General features: G+C 37.1%; 1 protein-coding gene across 1 annotated transcript in view; it reads left to right on the top strand.

The window, feature by feature from the left end:
* The window catches only part of ADGRG6 (adhesion G protein-coupled receptor G6), a 142,276-nt gene extending 127,345 nt beyond the window's left edge, over nt 1-14,931 (top strand). Inside the window, exons 23-25 of the mRNA XM_011997172.1 lie at nt 5,969-6,070; nt 6,735-6,887; nt 12,023-14,931. Of these exons, the coding sequence (XP_011852562.1) occupies nt 5,969-6,070; nt 6,735-6,887; nt 12,023-12,201 (434 nt within the window). The 3' untranslated portion in view covers nt 12,202-14,931. The remainder of the gene's footprint in view (nt 1-5,968; nt 6,071-6,734; nt 6,888-12,022) is intronic.
* Nucleotides 14,932-20,568: the final 5,637 nt, after the last annotated feature.

The raw sequence follows: 20,568 nt of genomic DNA, 5'->3' as shown, positions 1-20,568 counted from the left end.
TAATTCTGCGTTCAATCTTTTGGGCCATTTTAGCTTCTACCTTTCATGGACAATGTTAAACAAAGCTTCAAGTACCATGAAAAGTAAAACCTGATTGTCCTGGTTCTGGTCACATCTTAATGCTCTTTCCAGAAAGCTAGAAGAGCATATATTTCCTAGGTGATATGAAGATTAGCAAAGGGGAAAAAAATGATAGAAAGCAGAGGCCAGGCGTGGTGGCTCATGCGTGTAATCCCAGCACTTTGGGAGGTTGAGGTGTGCGGATCACGAGCTTAGGAGTTTGAGACTAGCCTGGCAAATATGGTGAAGCCCGCCTCTACTAAAAGTACAAAAATTAGCCAGGCATGGTGGCACGTGCCTGTAATCCCAGCTACTCAGGAGGTTGAGGCAGGAGAATTGCTTGAACCCAGGAGGCAGAGGTTGCAGTGAGCTGAGATCGCACCATTGCACTCCAGCTTGGGCGATAGAGCCAGACTCCATCTTGAAACAAAAGAAGCAGAGATTGAAATGAGAAATCAGACAGATTTTCTTGGTTGTCAACGTAGAACTCCATTAAAGTTTGTGATTTTAGTCCTGCTTCTAACACCGAAATCTATAAGTAGATGGAGGAAACAAAACAAAACAAAAAACAAAAGCCTCAACCTCAGAATTTAAGAGGGAATAGCCATGTTTTCTCACATTAGCCTCCAGGTGCATTTGACTCTCTGTCTTCGTTTTCTACTGCTCCTTCCTGAAGTGTTCAGAATTTCTTTCCATATTGCTTGTGTGCGCTGTTACAGATCCAGGTGCCTGCCACACTGCCCGCTACTAAACTCTAAAAGGGATATTTTGTCCTGGAGGAATTTTGGTATAATGTTTATTGCTAGACTAACTTAAATTCATGGGAAAAAAAAAAGGGCTAGTTACTACAAATAGTAAAATAACCTGTTATGAGAATCCTATTCTTATTTAAAATAGAAATGTATCTCAAGATTATAGGATTGACCATATATATATTATAAATACAATACCTTAAAATTTAAAATATATTCATTCCTAAGAATTCTAATTTGTTACTCTTATTATCTAATTTTGTTTCACAGCATCACAATTCATAGTGGAAGGTAGAACATTTAAATGACTTCTCCTCTCCAGTGTTTCCAAAAATTATTAAGTACCTGTATATTTACAGACCACAATGGTTACTTAAAAATAGACAATGTCATTTAGTGTTATATAATTATGATACAGGACAGCACTATACAATCTAAAAAACTGTTTTATTAAGTCAGTCTTATCTTAAACATTATCCTCTCTGACTGTGGTTAGCATCTGATTCTCAAAATAATTCACATTTTAGTACCCAACAAGGCTAAGAAACTGAGTGTGTGACCTGATTCTTTTCTGATATCCTCAGAACACCAGACTCAACCTCTGACTTTTTTTTCCGGGATATATAGCATGCAGAAAAACTACTAGGTGTTACAAAAGAATAATAGAGTATTAAGGGAAGCAACATTCAGCAATTTTTCCTTCTACCCAGAACTAAAAATCATTTGCTAAATGTGAGGACCTCTAATAAATAATACCTGGATTAATGCCTAGGAACGAAAGACCTTCATTGAAGTTTATATTCCCCTCCAGCTCTAAAATGTGTCTCTGTTAAACAATTGTTTAAGAATACACAGTTACCTATTTTTCTAACTGTGTGACAGAAATACCTCCAAGAACAAATTCTGGAAATTCTGACCCCGTTAAAGGAAAATAGAGTAAGCTGAGACAATGCGGACTTCCTTCTCTAGAGCTGCAGCCTCCATCATCTGTAGCCTCTATTTACCTTACCTCAGGCTTCCTTCAGTCCACTCTACTGTGTAACTGCCACACTCTCTTCAAAACTTAACATAATCTAGTAACCAATTCAAATTATTTACACACTTTTGCCTATTCAAAGTGCTGGTGGTACAAAGTATATTTGCTTATTGAAAGGATTTACTATATTGGCAACCTGACTAGGGAATGTAGTAAGTATGCAAAGGCTTTGAAAAGCAATGAGATTTAGTCATGTAGAGTGTGAGAATGAAATCCTAACCGAGTGATATCTATTCCTTAATTCCTGTGAAGGAGGATCAGCCTGCAAAGCCTGCTCTGAGGGATTCTGAGTATAGAAGAAAATCTTCCCTTACTCTGAGACTTGTAATGCCCTAGCATAGGCCAGGACAGTGTGCAGCCGGTGCCCTCTCCAACTCTTCCTCCCCAACCTGGAGCGCAGAGACCTTCACGAGGTGCTTGTTTGCATTCTAAATAATTGAAATTGATTTATATTTATTAGAACTTTTCTTTTGTTAAATTAGAACTTCCCAGCCAGTCACGATGGCTCATGCCTGTAATCCCAGTGCTTTGGGAGGCTGAGGCAGGAGAATCATTTGAGGCCAGGAGTTCTAGAACAGCTAGGGCAACATAGCGAAATCCTCACCTCCACAAAACATTATTTAGATGTGGTGGCACATGCCTGTTGTCCTAGCTACGTAAGAAGTTGAGGCAGGAGGATTGCTTGAGCCCAGTAGTTCAAGGCTGCAGTGAGCTACAGTTGCACCGCTGTACTCAAGCCTGGGCAACAGAGTAAGACCCTGTCTCTTAAAAAAAAAAAAAAAAAAAACTTCTCTACCCTATCTAACATTTCAAAGAAATAGATCATTAGGATTTGTTTCCTTTACAAATTACTTAATTACCAATAAAGTATTAGTAATAAATTATATAGTAATAAAATCATATTTATGTAAATATGTATATAACCATATATTAATATCAAATGACAATAGTAATAACTACAATGCACTATTACTTAGGTCGTTGTATGCCTTATTCATACCTCTCAGAGATCAACGTATTTGAATTTCCCAAGAATTTTTTTTTTTTTTTTTTTTGAGACGGAGTTTCATACTGTCACCCAGGGTGGAGTGCAATGGCGCTATTTTGGCTCACTGCAACTTCTGCCTTCTGAGTTCAAGCAATTCTCCTGCCATAGCCTCCTAAGTTGCTGGGATTACAAGTGCCAACCACCACATCTGGCTAATTTTTTGTGTTTTTAGTAGAGACAGGGTTTCGCTATGTTGGCCAGGCTGGTCTTGAACTCCTGACCTTGTGATCCACCTGCCTCGGCCTCCCAAAGTGTTGGGATTGTAGGTGTGAGCCACCACGCCTGGCCCCCAGGAATTTTTTTATGGGCTGGTCATCTACTTGAAATCAATGACCAAATGTAGTCAGTACTTTTATAGTGGCATTTTTCTGCAAGTCAAAATATGTAATGCTTCTTCAGTAATTTAAATAGGAATTTATAGACAGCACCTATTAAGTATCAGGGCTTGTGCTCAGAGCTTGTTAATCACCAAACAACAAGCTAAACCCAGAGGAAAATCAGCCTAGTCATTTTACTGTGATCAGGACCCATCATGTAGAAATTAAGCTCCTTTTCTATAATGATATTTGCTAATAATATAATTTATTCTGAAAACTAAGGGCTACTTTGAATCTTTGCATTAAGACATAAAACATAACCTTAGACATATTTTGCAAATTTAACTATGCACATCTAAAGAGAGTACTGTTAAGACTTTTCCCCACTTTTTCCATTGTACAAGCTATAATGTAGTTTTCTTGATGAATACTCCATATTCAAAAGGAACGTATAAGTTTTAATGATCCCTTAAAAGGAGTGTCATAAGTTTTACATTTATGCCGTTCCATACTAGACTCTTTGTTCTATGAATACAAGGATGGTCTACCTTGTTCGCCGTTGAATCTCCAACTCCTAAAACACAGTGCCTCCTGCTTAGCAGTGCTTAATAAATTATCACTGAATTAATTACCCTTCCTGAAAACTTCCCTCACTTCCCTACTGAACTTAAGGTTCAGTTCAAGCCCCAGATCCCCTAAAAAGCCCTCCCTTATGTAGATACACTGCTTAATATTTTACTGGGACACAACTTCAGCAACTTATTTGCATGCTTTTCACAAACTTTTCCATTAAATGTGTTTTCATTTCATTCCTATTACCTCTTAATTTGACTGCTCACTCCTATTTTAACCTCCCCATCTCCAAACACATTTAACACATTAGAGTATACATGTAAGCATTCAATTAACTCACGTAGACTACATGGTTGATTGATCTTGATTACCATTCATTCCATCAATAAACATTCATCAAGTTCCTGCATAATTCTTGAAATAGTCAGCACAGCATTGAATACACAAATATCCCTGTTCTCTTGGAGCTTATTATCTGCTAGTAAGAGACCATCAAGCAAAGGAATAAATGAATAAATGAGGAATACAAGAATGTCAGATACTGAAGAGTGCTGTGAAAAAAAGTACATATGTGAAAGGGAGTGACTAAAGGTTAAAATTTTAACGGTTGCTGAGGGCCTCTCTGAGGAGTTAACAGTTGGTCTGAGACCAGAATGATAGGTAGGAAGGTGTTATGGAAAGATCTGGGAGAAGAGCATTCAGCATGGTATTGGGCTGGAATGAGCTGGACACATTGAGAATTAAAGGGATGTGTGTGTATTTGAGGGTCATGATTGTGAGAACTTCTGTTCAGAACATCTGGGATGTGAAATGCTGCCAAGTGAAGATACAGCCCAATGAAGATGTCCTATGAGCAATATATGTTGCAATCCTGGTGGGGATTAGGGGAGAGAAAGGGCAGAACCAAATATAAAAATCACTATGTGGTGCTTATATTTTAGAAGTGTTAGTACCCCAAGTGGCAGTGTAACCATAGAAGAGATAGAAACCCGGGACCTAGTCAGGACATGTAAACCTTTTTTAGAGTAAAGCAGAAGAATCTACTAAAGAGACCAAGAAGGAATCCCCAGCAAATTAGGAAGAAAACTGGGAGAAAATGACCTCGAGAATGAAGGGCTGTTTGATTGTGTTGAGTGCTGCTGAGAGGTCTAGTAAAGTGGTCATGGGAAACTCAGCAATATTGGAGTCGCCATCATTCTTACAAGAGAGGTCATAGTGGGGTCACTGATGTGGATAGCAATCTGTTTGGACTGGGTGGAGATGAGAAGGTGTCAGAAAAAGTGGAGGCAGTGAAAGTTAACCATTTCAAGAAGTTTCATTGGGAAAAGGAATAAAGAGATTGAAGCTGGAAGAAAATTGGAGGTTAAGGGAAGAATTTTTTGTTTGTTCTTTAAAAAAGTGTTTTAACAGTATGCTTGTAAGTTAATGGCAATAACCAAGTATAGAGGAATAGAGAGAAAGATTGATGGCACCTCAAGGAGAGGGTTAAAATGCAGAAGCAAATGCCATGAAAAGTTAAAAGGGATTGACTTCTATGATACAAATGACAGATTTTGATAAGCACAAGAAGTGACTATAAATATGAAGACTCTCTCTCATTATGGAAATATTTCTGTATTAAAATCTTGAAAGGCTAAAGTAGGCCAGGTGGAGCCACATGATTTTGCTGATTTGGTGCCATGTTTCACCTGCAAAAATACTACTTTTCTATGGCCCAAGCTAATATACTATGAATATAACTGTAATATACATATGTAAAATAGCTCAGAATACACAAATTGAAACAGATGATGAGCTTATGTGTGTTTTCTATTTTCTATTTTGTTAAAATATGTATGGAAAGTTTTAACATAATTTTAGGATAAATATATGGGAAATACTAAATACTTCTAGAATTGAATGTTGCTTATTTCAGCTTGGCTTTTAGGTTAAGTCATAATGAATGCTGAACAGAACAGGCAAAGACAGAATCAGATCCCTGTGGTTATTTTAGGTTTATCAGAGCCTTTCTAAAGGATTAAAGTGTCTGCTACATACTGTAAGATTCATTTCTTTAAGATCTTTGTTTCTTAGTGACTTTGATGTAAAAAAATTAAAATTAAAATGAATCCATGTATTTTATAAGATTTCTCTTTAAAGATGTGTCAATTGGCTTAAATATTTATATTTTCTTTTGTCACAGGCTTATTTATATTCATCTTCCACTGTGCTATGAAGGAGAATGTTCAGAAACAGTGGCGGCGGCATCTCTGCTGTGGTAGATTTCGGTTAGCAGATAACTCAGGTAAAGGATTGTTGATTAAATTTTACATCTAAAAGTAGATGGGAAAGTTTGTCATTCAGTCTTCCATTGTCAAAGCAACCCAGTCCCAGTGGTAGCAAGCTGTTGAAGTGGAGCATGTGAAGATGCCTATTTGGAATCATAGAATATCAGGGCTGGAAGAGATCTGAGAACTTTGGGCCCAACCCTTCTATTCTGCAGAGGGGAAGCATGAGTTAAATGAGTTCCCCGAGGTTTGATGTCTAATTTAACAACCCATATACCCAGAGCTTCCACTATGCGAGACTCACCTTTCCACATTTTTAAGACCCCTGATTACATTATTAGGCAAATAGATTTTTTCTCAGTATTTAAAAAAAAAGAAAAAGAAAAAACTGAAAAAAACCTACCTTGTCTTTTTTCTTTATCTTTCTTTTTCTTTTTACTGTCAGTGGTTACTTCTCATCCTTGGTATATTGAAAATGAGATTTTAAATAGTACATATACAAGATCAAAGTAAGAAATTATCAATTTCCTCTTATTGTTTACATGTCAGTCTCCTCTCTGAGCCATTGCCAGCATATCAGAAAATCAGATGCTCCAGATAAATAATGCAGTGATGATTTTTTCAGAGCAGTTCATATTCCCTGTAAAGCAGATTGATACAGTGGTGTCATTTTTCTTTCAGATTGGAGTAAGACAGCTACCAATATCATCAAGAAAAGTTCTGATAATCTAGGAAAATCTTTGTCTTCAAGCTCCATTGGTTCCAACTCAACCTATCTTACATCCAAATCTAAATCCAGCTCTACCACCTATTTCAAAAGGAATAGCCACACAGGTGAGTCTAAAGATGTCCTCAAGTTTAGTTCTCATCACATTTTTCATTGCAAAAACTGGCATATCATGAAGATTGATGAATCACAGTGCCTGAGAGGGTACATCTTTTAGATTTATGAAAATAAAAATGTTTGAAGATGTCACCAAACACCTTTATGAATATTTTGTCCTTTTAAAAATTTTGTAACCCAAACTCTAGCTATATAACCATAATAATTCACTCTTTATTATTCACTAATATTATTGTAACTTGTAATAATTCACTAATATTATTGTGTAATAATTCACTAATATTATTGTAACTTCATCATTTAATTCAAAAACTTGATTATCTTTAAAAATTATGGTATTTTATTTAAAAAGTTATATATTTTTAAAATTAAAAATTGAATTACAGGTTATTTCAGCATGATATGATAGTTATTGGAAAAGTTGTCATGGGAACAGGAAGAAATATCTAGGATGTACATTTTATTTAAGAGTTAATTCCTTAACCATTGCAAATGTTATTGATGACTGCCCTTTAAATTGCTGATTACATATGAAAAGAACATAATATTTGGACGGTGATACAGGGCTATAAGAATCACTGTCTTTCATAATATCCTGCTTTTTCACGATATTGGCAATTACTGCTCATTCTGACACTGAACATGTATGTGAAAAATCCTGAAGACACCATGGAAATAAAGAAGAATTTAAGCCAGGTGCTGTGACACATGCCTGGAGTCCCAGCTGCTCTGGAGGCTAAGATGGGGGGATTGCTTGTGCCCTGGAGTTCAGGCTGCAGTGAGATATGATTGAGCCACTGCACCACAGCCTGGGCAACATAGCAAGACCCCATCTCAAAAAAATAGTAATATTTTGCAGCACTTGATAGTGAATGATGTGAAAATGTGTAACCTTTTCATATTTTCAAAGGGAAATAATAGAATTGCTGCTTTTAAATTAAACCCCTGGCAGACAGCTGTCAACATTTAAAACAGAGCACTTTCCTAATTAAAGATAATTCTAAAAGGATAATGGAAATAACTTTTTAATTTTTAATTTGTTTAGCTATTAAACATGAGCAGAGGTGAATGGCACAAAGAAGATTAATACTTGGCTTTTTGCAAATAGGGAGTAAGGTGTGTGATGCATCTGTAATTATTCATATTGCAAATACTTGAATTGCAGATGACCCTGGTGTACATTTGAATGCTTATGGTCCCTGTTTGCACCATCTTCTACGTCTTGCCACTGGAGTGGCCACTGCCTGGGATTCATGATAGTACTATGGAAAAAGTGTTGAGTGTTTAGAGAGTTCGTTAATTCCAAAATTAATTAAAAATCCAAGAACTTGGAGCAACTTAGGACAGTAGTTCTTAAAGTTTCTTGGAGTCTAGGACATTTTGGGGGGAACTGAATGAAGGCTATTCTCTTCCAGAAAAAAAGGTACATATTTTGAATCATCTTCACAATTTTGCATAAAATTAAAGAAGTTTGTGTACCTCTGCTTAAGAATACCTGTGTAAAGAAATTGATGGCAGGTGTACAGTCTAAGATAGATTATTCTACTTATTTGGTGGTTCCTTGGCACAAAATATCTTTTGCTTATAATGAATTTTTTTCACTTTATTTAACCATACTTAAAATTTGATACTGATTTTGCCTCCCCTTCTGAAATACAAATACTTAATGCCTTATCAGTTATGAATAAATAGGAATTAAACCAATCGAATTGCTTTCCTCTTAAACAGCTGAAAATAGCTGGCCTGAAGAAATGCCAGTCTTAAAAGAGGAAAGAAGATAACAAGGCAGTTAGTTTGGAACATGAGGCATTTTGAAAATATTAAGGAAAGAAAGGGCTATAGGATTCGGGGAAAAACAGACTAGAAGATAAAAGAGGAAATGCAGAGATGGAGGTCCAAAGGCAGACTTTACTGTTTTAAAATATTGTGTGTTCTTTTTATTTCATCTGTTGTTTTTATTTTATTTTATTTTATTTTATTTTATTTTATTTTATTTTATTTATTTTTTGAGACAGGGTCTCGCTCTGTTTACCAGGCTGGAGTGCAATGGCACACTCACGGTAGAGGCTTACTGCAGCCTCTGCCTCCTGGGTTCAAGCAATCCTCCTACCTCAGCCTCCCGAGTATCTAGAACTACAGGTGTGCACCACCACACCTGTCTAATTTTTGTATTTTTGTAGAGATGAGATTTCATCATCTTGCCCAGGCTAGTCTCAAACTCCTGGGCTCAAGGAATTTTCCTGCCTCAGCCTCCCAGAGTCCTGGGATTACAGATGTGAGCCACCACACTCAGCCTTTTTTTATTATTATTATTATACTTTAAGTTCTAGGGTACATGTGCACAATGTGCAGGTTTGTTACATATGTATACATGAGCCATGTTGGTGTGCTGCACCCATTATCTCATCATTTACATTAGAATGCATTAATGTTCTTGTTTCCCTTAACAAAAAACCCTTGGGGCTAAATGGGTTCTTGACAACTAGGATGAGAATATAGTTAGTTATATGGCATTACTTCAATAGTATAATAAATCCTGGTTTACAGTCAACTGACTTCACATAGGCTTTGGCCACCCAGCCAGTTCTCAGTGGGACAGTTAGCATCCTGGGGATCACTCAGGGTATGGAAAACATCACTGCATATCATCATGGATATCTAGTTGGTTCATTTCTTGGAATTGATCTAGATATTCATATGTTTATGGTGTAGATAATGTCTCCTATGAGCATTCCTTCAACAAAAGTGGATCATACAGGTAAACTTTCATTACTTTTTTGAATGCATGAATTTTTTGCAAGGTAATAAGAGAATAGTTGCATGGATTAAGCTAAGATTCTTGCTGCATCAGCAAAATGGCTTGTTCTTCTCAGCTAGCACAATGACATTCCTGCACTGAACTGGAATTTCTGAAATCTTGAATGATAGTATGTGCTGTGCTGGCTCTTCTCTGCATGGTGTATCTGCAAGCCGCTCCTTCTAGGAAATGTACCATGGTCTGTAGTGAGTGGATCACACATTATGTAAAATAATGACAAAAAGCAGTACTTGAGAAAAGATTTGTTGTAGAAGGCATGAAATGCTTTATTTTTCCACTGCTCATATGGATTTCTGGATATGTCATGGTACATTCATAGAAGTCATCATATAAGTGAAATTGTCAATTCCAAGCCTGCTTTGTGAGAATTGTTATCTGCTTGAAATTTCAGCATAGGTCAAATAATAGTTCATACCCCTAGCCCCTGGTTTTCAGATTTGCGACTATAATCAAAGTCTTTATTACCCATAATGTACTATCTAACCAGAAGACTGGGAATAGCATATATAAAAATACAGTCCTCATTCAGAATTTTGCTTTATTAAACTGTGAAGACCCACTAAATTGGATCACATTGTTGAAATGAGGCTGTTCAAAATCTCTAAAAGTACATGCCACTGGAAGTTACAAAGGAAGCAGAGTGACTATATCCTTGTTATCTCTGAGGATATGTGGTTTTCTAAAAACACCGAACACTATTCATTATTGATATATAAGTCAATAGAAAAATCCCCACCAGAAAACCAATGGCTAGTGAATATATGAACTGAAAGGAAGCTCAGAATCAATCAGCTTGCTGAGAGCCTAATTGGGAGGGGCCTTTTGTCATGACTCCTTGAGCCTTTTCCTCACCAATATTGGAAAATGCTTCAGTTGTTCCACCATGCTTCAGTTTGTCCGTTCTTTCCATGAACCATCTATTCTTTTCTCTGGCATCCTTTAGTGTAGGTTGAATATCCCATTTCCCTTTTTAGCCCTCATCGTATTTAGTGTCTGCTTCAACACAAGATAATAGTTAAGCAATTTGAATAGTTTCCAGAGACAACAGATATCATGATGATAATGGCTTTTACCAATTATTGATGGATTTTAAATGTTTTGTCACATACTGAGTCCAGCATACTCAAAATGTAAAAAGCCTTGGAGTGAAGATTCCAATTTCGGAGCCATGATTTCTAAAAGTTTTTCAGGATAGAGTTTTTGCCTCTTCCACAACGTATGAAGAAGGTACATAGGAAACTGAATACTTTATAAAAGTTCATATCTTCTTTATCAGTGTAAAATTTCTATAATTTGGTTAATTTGAGGGTGGAATTTTTCCCTAAAGTGTATTTGGAGAGGGAGGTACTTAAAAGATATTTGTAGGATACATGAAGACAACCATACGTGTTTATAGATAATAGAGTGTAAATGAGTTTCAGAGCATTCTGAGTCAATTTTAGAAAGCTTTTCTGTATAAGGAAATAACATTTAAATATATGATACTGAAAATTTTAGAAAAAATTATTTAGCAGTCTTTTACTACTATCAGTTGCTATAATAGTGCTGTTAGCAATAACATCGTTCTGAAACTATAAGATAATTAATACAAATAAATCATTTTCTATTAAAATATTTCTGGTAATAACTTTGATTGCTATAATTAAAAAATAATTCATAAGAAGTACCCTTTTTGCTATATTCCAATCATTTATCCAACTAAAAACCTTGGAAAAATATGTTCAAAGTAGCTTTTCATATTTATTTTCATTTGCTTTTATTCTCCAAAATCCTATAAATTTAATTTTGTAAAATTTTTTATTATGAAAAGTGTCAAACATATATAAAAAGTAGAGAGGATCCTATTGTAAATCCCCTTGTACCCATCAATTTATAGCCAGTTATACACCCCTACCCATTTTTCCCTTCCTATATTTTTGAAAACATATCTTAGATATAATTTCTTCCACAAATGTTTCAGCACATTCCAATTCCTTGGAATTTTGTACATCTTTCAAGCCATAGTGCATATATTTTTGAAGCGGTTTTCCAAATATTTTTTCATTGGCTCTGCTACATGCAAGAATATTTCTTACAGTAAGCCACAGTACAAATTACTAGAAGGCAAGTTGACGCTCAGTGACTATCAGGAGTATTCTTAGAAGAAGAAAAACATGGAAGTTTAGTGTTGCCTATTACCTAATCTAAGAAAGAATTGGAGCTTTATTTTCTTTTGTTCTTCTTTAATGTGCAAAACGGAGTATGCAGTATGGTGTAGGCATGCCACCAGCTCATCTTGAACCTAATTTCTTGTATCGTTTCTTGCAGACAATGCTTCCATGGACAAGTCCTTGTCAAAACTGGCCCATGCTGATGGAGATCAAACATCAATCATCCCTGTCCATCAGGTCATTGATAAGGTCAAGGGTTATTGCAATGCTCATTCAGACAACTTCTATAAAAACATTATCATGTCAGACACCTTCAGCCACAGCACAAAGTTTTAATGTCTTTAATGTAACAAAAAGAAATCAATCTGCAGAAATGTGAAGATTTCCAAGCAGTAAAAACTGCAACTAGCGATGTAAATGTGCTATTACCTAGGTAACTGCATATATATAAGGAATGTATTTTGTTAAGAAGGCTTTTGTGAAATTCATAATTTTTCTTTTTAATATATTTCTTCCATGGAAGAGTTGTCATCATCACTAAAACTTCAGTACTGAGAGCAACATGACTCAGTAGCCACAGAAGCTATGATTTTTAAAATGTGTAATTGAATCAGAGTAATCATAATTCAGGGGAGACATTCAAATTAGAAACAAGGGAGAAGCAACGCTGAGGAAGACCCTAGATAGAGCTCATTTTAGTCCACCTAGTCATTATATCTGGATGTACCCATTTTCTGCGTCTTCTTTCTCAACAATAAAAAATGTAACTATTTTGAATGCCCACAAATCCCATTCCAGTGTTACTTTCCGTGGATGCAGTACCATGTTCTCATTTTCAATGACATTTCAACCACAGGCAGAAAAGATTGTTTACTGCTTGACCCAAAGGATTTTTTAATTATTTTAAATATTATGCCTTCAGAACCATAACATGCTTAAGAAAGTTTTCCCAAAATGTTGACCTAGTTAAATGAGGCTATATGAATTTCTAATATTTTACTTATTCTATTCAAGGCATAGGGCCAAAGCATTAAGTATAATTTAATCCCATACATTGGAGTTAAGTTTAGTGTTGATGTTCCATCAATGTGGACCTCCCAGGAGTTGTTTAAGAATGAATCTCTTACACCTCTACTTTTGCCCCTCTACTGTATATTAAGCCCATAGGCTTGGGGGAGGAAGGAGAATTTCCATTAGGCAAGCTGTATGCAGTGGAATTTTCCTTTTAGGAGACACACAGTTGAGACTCTCTGGTTCTGTCCTTGCTTTGGAGACTTTAGGACATTTCCTAACACACAAATGAAAGCCTCGTATTTCCCCATTGAGAGTTTTGTTCCAAGGACTATGAAGTGAGACATATGGGTGAGTCATAATAATCAAAATAATTTATAAACAGCTGTGTCTGCAATAGCTAGTCTAAAAACTACTTGTGTGTCAGTCCTCTGGTTATAGTATATAAGAGCCTAAGGAGGTCTGGCAAGATAGATGGTGTATTATTTATGGATCGGCTGCTGCATAGGAGCCTTGCATACTGTTATGCAGCTTACCTAACTCTCAGATTATTCTGAGTAATGCTTGCTTGCTAATGAATGTATAGGAGACCACACTGTAATTGTTCTTAGATGATGGAATCCATGCAGTTTCTTAGAAATCGGTCTCAGTGCATGCTGTACTTTTTCACATTTGCTCTGGGTTATCTGGGAAGTATCAGGTTCTGGGAGGCAACAGCGTTAAGTGATAAGAAAAGGAGATGTTCTGGTAAAGCCAGTCTGCTTAAACGCAAAGTTCAGAACCTGGAACCTAGAGGCCTTCCTCTCCGCCCCCAAAAAAACAGGCAGTTTGCAGTCTGAGACATGGGAGAGCTTTCAGGCTACACAGCAACCCTAGGGACCTCTCACCTTTTGCTGAGCTTCAATCAGGAAGCTATTTGCCCAGCTCCAGCAGATGATGAGATAATGAGGTAGTGGGTTTTTTATTACTGTTCCATTTTGCAACATCCTGCAACACCATCCTGGGAGACAAGAGCATTACCCAGCGTGGCTTTCACAGGGGAAGGTTATATTCAGTAGAAAAGAATAGTAAATCTAAGGTCACTGAGATTCACTACAGCAGAGCCAAATCCTTTTCAATAGGCGTATATTAACAGGCTGCTTATTTTGGCAGAGGTTACAACATATAGATGAAAATGAATCTTAGTCACTGAATATTCATATACATTTCCCTCAATACCTTAGACATTCATGGTAGATTTTAATTAGTTAGCTTTCTAACTAGTCAGATTTCTGCCCAAAGTTCTTAGTCAATAATAATTAAGATATAGCTTCAAAAATGGCTTTGCTTTTGATTTCTACTCATATTCATATGGCTCCAGAAAAATATTTTTTTCATATTTGACAATGTCAGCTCCACTTTAGAAATTTTCAATAACCAGATGAGAAAAAATTAAGAAATTGCTCAACAGAAACATTTGTAAATGGATTTGAAAGATTGAGCCAAATTCTGTTGTCAGTTCTAAGCATGCAGTTCTCACCTCCATTTAGGCCCCCATCAGATGAGGGTCAGGAATTTAGCTGGGGAGCCTAAATTTAGCTCAGCCTACCTTTGCGAATAGCATCAATTCAGACTCTTTTCATTATGTTTTCTTTTCTTTTTCCCTGTTATTAAACTACATTGTGTTAGAGTTGTAGTCTAGGATCCTGAGATATTTTCCATTCTTGTCACCATTTACTTGCATTGTAAAGATTTTTGTCTATTGTTGGCATAGATTCTTTTGTACATATTTATTTATTTGTGTTTATACATGTCAATTGGTTTCCTATCTTAGCTTGATATTGCCTAGCTTTGTTGTTTTAATTAACTTTCTATTAGAGAGACTGTATATATTTTTTCTAAATACTTTTTGAAATCATTTTTGGTAGCAATATCTTTGAATATGATGAATAAAAGTGACTGTGAGTGCAAATAGAATTAGCAGTGAGAAGCTACTCTAGCTAATTTGCCATTTTACTTAAATGGAAAGTGTTTTTCAAATAAATACTTATGTTGTTCACGTTCCAAGTTATTCAATTCCTTTATGAGTGAATGTTTTTACTTCTGACTCCTAAATAGGAAAAGATTATTTGACAGCTGGAAAATAACCTGCCACCAATTAAGCTAGTGACATAGGGCTACTTTGCCAAAACACTTGGAATGAGTATGTTACACAGATCCAGTTCACTAAGGATTAATGCATTTTGAAGTTCTTAGAATTTCTTGGGATGACTGATGCAAAGCCAAGTTCTATAGCAGATTAAAAGTAATGCAGGTTTCCTTTGGGGAATATCTTCAGTATCCTCAAAAGGGACTGAGTCAGTAACCTGTAGAAGATAGGACCTGGGATATTTTTCTCACATTTATAGTTGCTATTTTCATTGTGAGAGGCTTGATACGTTTTAGTAAACTTCACTTACTTGATGAGAACAGAACCTCCCCATTTCCTTTTACTGTGGATATTTAGGATAACATTTTTTCTGCAGTGAGCCAAAGCCCAATTTTACTTACTGCCCTACTCAGCAAAGTGTGTGCCCAGTGCAAAGTTGTGAGGTGTTTTGACGGTCACTGCTAAACCAGGTCTTCCAAGCCAATGTTCACAACTCTTGGCCAAGCATGTTAAGAAAATAGACAAGCAGTTGCTTAAGGCTCATCTACAGTGATTTTCATGCGGGTTACTTCAGAAAGCTGGAGGGATAGAATTGGGGAACAAATGAAAAACACATATTTGATTTGCAGGCTGACCTGTGTTGGTAATACTTTTGAAATCTGGAGGAATTGGTCTTTATAAATTCAGTGTTTTGGAAGCACTTCTCTGTTTCCAGATGAATAACATTCCATTTCTCTCATATAAAAACATTAAATAAACTCTCTCCCTCCTCCACACCAAAATCCTTCTCCCCTTTCTTCCGTTCTCTCTCCCTTTTTCCTTCTGTCTTCATTTCAAGGAAGAATAGTTCTTTTCTTGCTTCCCTAGAGAGAAATGAGAATAAATGTGAAATTTTCAAGTGTTTGCATTTATATTCTATATAGCCTGTTCTGCCAAAAAAAAAAAAAAAGTAAGAAAAGAAAAAAGGATGCTTTGTTACCATAGGCAGCTCCAACTTAAACTGAGTAATCTGAATTATACAGTGGGGGTAAAAAAAAGCAGACACAGTGGCTAATGACTGTAATCCCAGCACTTTGGTTGGCCAAAGCAGGCAGAGGTCAGGAGTTCAAGACCAGCCTGGGCAACATGGTGAAACCCCATCTCTACTAAAAATACAAACACTAGCCAGGCATGTTGGCGCATGCCTGTAGTCCTAGCTACTTGGGAGGTTGAGGCAGTCGAATTGTTTGAACCTGGGAGGTGGAGGTTGCAGTAAGCTAAGATTGTGCCACTGCACTCCAACCTGGGCGATACAGTGGGACTCCATCTCAAAAAAACCGAAAAGTTGTAAGTGTGTTTGGATGCCAGATGTTTATTTCCTATCTCATGGAATTTTCACCACAGTTCTATGACACATTGTTAGTTCACTCTTCCATTTGGGGAAACAGGTGATTAAGAACAGTAAGTAACCTGCCTGTGGCCACAGATACAGTAAGAGCGGGACTCGCATCTAAGTCCATCTGACTCTGTTCATTCTTCTACATCAGCTTTTCTAGCCACCTCCTTCAAAGAACCTACAGCCTGGTGAAGGAAGAGAATCCAGGGCCAGGATAACTGCCCTGATATCCATTTGTCAGCAGCTTCTGGAGCTTCAGGCAAAAGCTCTGGACTAGCAAACCAGTAGCAATGATTTGGGCTTTCAAGTTTTGATAGATTCTGATTGGCCTCTCCTGAAAGTAAGGAAAGATTCTAGACAAGGAGGTTGGAAAGCCCAAATAAATGGATGGAAAAGAGTTGAGGCAGCCTTGATTGCAGGGTGTGGAAAGGAGTTGCAGAGGGATGACAGTCATTGTGTGAATAACCCAAGTGGCTGGCTAGGGAGGTTTTAACTTATCAGCAGGCATAAAAGAGGCATAAAGGCTTCTAGGCAATGAAGGAACCCAATTCCAGTTGGGTTTTGGGGCCATAACTGTGCTGGGATCATCGCAATGAAGAGGGGCTGAACTTGGAGAGAACAGTGAGGAGCCTTTTGGAAAAGTCAACAGAGCAACAAGGCAATTTGAGGAGTAGTGTCTGGGGATCACAGGTCTCAGAAGTGACAACGCTGACAGAAGGCTTTCAAAGCAGTAGCCAGCCCATGCGTTGGTACATCTACCTTGCCACATTCAGAACAGCAGGGAACATCTTGGTTGTATCCAGTTGGCATGGGTTTAGAAGGGTCTGTGAAAGAAGCAAGCCTTCAAGAGACAAAGAAGCTGCTTATGTCAAAAAATGTGAGAAGGTAGAGAAGAGAGGGTAAGTTGTTTAAAAGAGTATAAACTTAAAGGACAGTGTCTTATGAAGTTTAATTTGTTCACTTGTTTTATGGAATACAATATTCGAAGGCAAAAGGAAAGGCATCAGAAGACAGTGAGGTGGTTGGTACAGCAGGCTCCTAGAGGTGAGGGGAGAATGGATGAGAAACAGAAGAGGCCTATCTTCTTCTGAGATTGAAAACCAGGCTATTAAATAAGACAAAGGTGCAGATATTGGGGAAAGCTTGTTGAGTTTCCTGATTTTTGTCAGTAAAATAATTAGAGGCTCATTTCATCTGCTGGGTATTGCAAGATAGAAAGTATTAGGATGGGGACCTGAGTAAAATTTAAAGGATTTGGAACAACCTCCCAGGGAATGCAAATCCCTGGCAAAATTTGATTAAATAAATAATGTTTGCCCTTAGGGTGGCTTTTACAAGGATAATCCCCAAATCATTTTATTAAAATATTTTTATTTGCTGTGTTTTGAAAAACCAATTTGTTTCAAGGTCCTAACTAAACACTTAATATTCTAAAGTCTCAAACCTTATTGGTCAAGGATGCATTTTAATCACTTGTAAATAAACGGACAATGAATAATTTCAGATACACTGTAAATCTTTTGAATCTTTTAACTTACATATTCTGTTTGACTTGACTTTTTTCATTCTGAATGCCTGAAAATGATTTTCATAAATTCAGATGTCATTTTTTTTTTTGCTTTTGTTTTTTGTTGTTTTGTTTTGTTTTTTGAGACAGTCTCACTCTGTCACCCAAGTTAGAGTGAGGTGGCACAATATGACTCACTGTAGCCTTGACCTCCCAGACTCATGTAATCCTCCCGCCTCAGCCCCACAAAATTCTGGGATTACAGGTGTGAGCCACCTCACTGGGCCTGATACATAAATACATTTTAACATTGATACGTGTAGTATCCAGTTCGCACTGCGTGTGAAAATGACAAAATCAAAAGTTTAAATACCCTAGGAGCAAAAGAAAGACCTGTAGAACACAGGAACACTTTTCTGTTTCATTGTCCTAAGCCTCAATCAATCATGTATATTAAGTAACTTCAGCCCTTTTTTGGTTCTCAGGGGTTGCAAAATAAAGCACATAACCTTCCTAGGAAGAGTTCACTGGCCAAGAGAGGTGACAGTTCTTACACATTCAAAAGTATTTAAACTCACAGAATAATTGGTTTATTTATAAAGATCTGAAATGTAATCAGTGATACTCAACTAGAGCAAAAGCATTGTCTGCCATGGCACTTAACTGCAATAAATATTGCCTTAAATTTGACACCTTATATATATATATTGTGTGTGTGTTTAAATTTCATGTGCATGTGACTTTTCTACTGAATGATATTATTAAACTTCTGTGCATTGGGTTATGTTTATAGTCATCATTTTGATAAGCAGTAGCATATCACTTAGCCACATAACAGGTGCTTAATGTTTATTGAATTAAATTGAAATGTGTAGTTGACCTGGTCCACTTGCATTGTATATTTTAGAAAAGTAGATGTCAAAGTACCTTGGATTTTAGTGGTTTGCAAGAACATGGATTAGAAATAAAATGCAAAGAAAAGCAGTATTAGCCTTATGCTCTTCAAGCCCCTTTACCCCAGTTGCTCTATATCACCCTATATGATGCAAGCAAATGGTTAAGAACAAAAAGACAGCAGTTTGATAGTAACTGTCAATCTTAATGGTATTGTGTCCAGAATTTATTCCTTACGGTGGGTTCTTGGTCTCGCTGACTCCAAAAATGAAGCCGCAGACCCTTGCAGTGAGTGTTAACAGTTCTTAAAGATGGTGTGTCCAGAGGTTGTTCCTTCAGATGTTCAGATGTGTCCAGAGTTTCTTCCTTCTAGTGGGTTCGTGGTCTGGCTGGCTTCAGGAGTGAAGCCGCAGACCTTCACAGGGAGTGTTACAGTTCTTAAAGGTAGCACGACTGCAGTTGTTTGTTCCTCCCGGTGGGTTCATGGTCTCACTGACTTCAGGAGTGAAGCCACAGACCCTCATGGTGTTACAGCTCATAAAGGTAGTGTGGACCCAAAGAGTAAGCAGCAGCAAGATTTATTGTGAAAAGTGAAAGAACAAAGCTCCCACAGCACGGAAGAGGCCCGGAGCAGGTTGCTGCTGCTGGCTGGGGTGGCCAGCTTTTATTCCCTCTCTTGGCCGTGCCCACATCCTGCCGATTGGTCCATTTTACAGAGTGCTGATTAGTCCATTTTACAGATTGCTGATTGGTCCATTTTACAGAGTACTGATTGGTGCGTTTACAATCCTTTAGCTAGACACAGAGTGCTGATTGGTGCATTTACAAAAGTCTCCAAGTCCCCACCCGACCCAGAAGCTCAGCTGGCTTCACCTCTCAGTATCAGGAAAGGAACTGGCTCAACTCAAGTCTGAGATGAATACGCAGAAAATCCTGCTTTTGAGCAATTGTCTTGGAAACTGTTTTATGGTTCAAACTGGCTTTAATATTAGAAATTTAACGTAAGAGCACAGAGGGACCTCACAGAGCCCAGCATCCAGGTGTGCAGCCAGACTTTGGGAGATCTAGGACCAAGGGATGATGGCTTTGGTCATCAAGCAATCATTTTCTTTGTGTTGCTGTTGTTGTTGTTGTTTTAAAGGATGTTTTTAGTGCAGTTTTGGTACACAGCAAAATTGGGAAAGCAGCACAGAGATTTCCCATATATATGCTTCCACAACACCTGCATAGTCTTCATTATCAACATCCCCCACCAGAGTAGAACATTTGTTATAATTGATGAACCTGCATTGACGCTTCATTATGACCTAGAGTCCATAGTTTACATTAGGGTTCACTCTTGGTGCTGTACATTCTATGGGTTTGGACAAATATATAATGACATGTATCTACCATTAAAATATCATACAGAAAATTTTCAGAGCCCTAAAAACTTCTGTGCTATGTGTTCATTCATTCCTCCCCACTACCCCTTCCCCAGCAACCAGTGATCTTTTTATTATCTTTATAGTTTTACCTTTTCCAGAATGTCTCATAATTGGATTCATATGGTAGGTAGAATTTTCAGATTGACTTCTTTCACTTAGTAATATGCATTTACATTTCCACCATGCCTTTTTATGACCTAATAGCTCATTTCTTTTTAGCGCTGAGTAATCTGTTGTCTGGATGTACCACAGTTTAGTTTCCACTCACCCACTGAAGGATGTGTCAGTTGCTTCCAAGTTTTGGCAATTATGAATAAAGCCATCATAAACATTGATGTGAAGGTTTTTGTATAGATGTAAG

The sequence above is a fragment of the Mandrillus leucophaeus genome, unplaced genomic scaffold (assembly GCF_000951045.1).
Source record: "Mandrillus leucophaeus isolate KB7577 unplaced genomic scaffold, Mleu.le_1.0 Scaffold531, whole genome shotgun sequence".
NCBI lineage: Eukaryota > Metazoa > Chordata > Mammalia > Primates > Cercopithecidae > Mandrillus > Mandrillus leucophaeus.
Note: the sequence above shows the minus strand (reverse complement) of the source record. Positions and strands in the feature narration are given on the sequence as shown.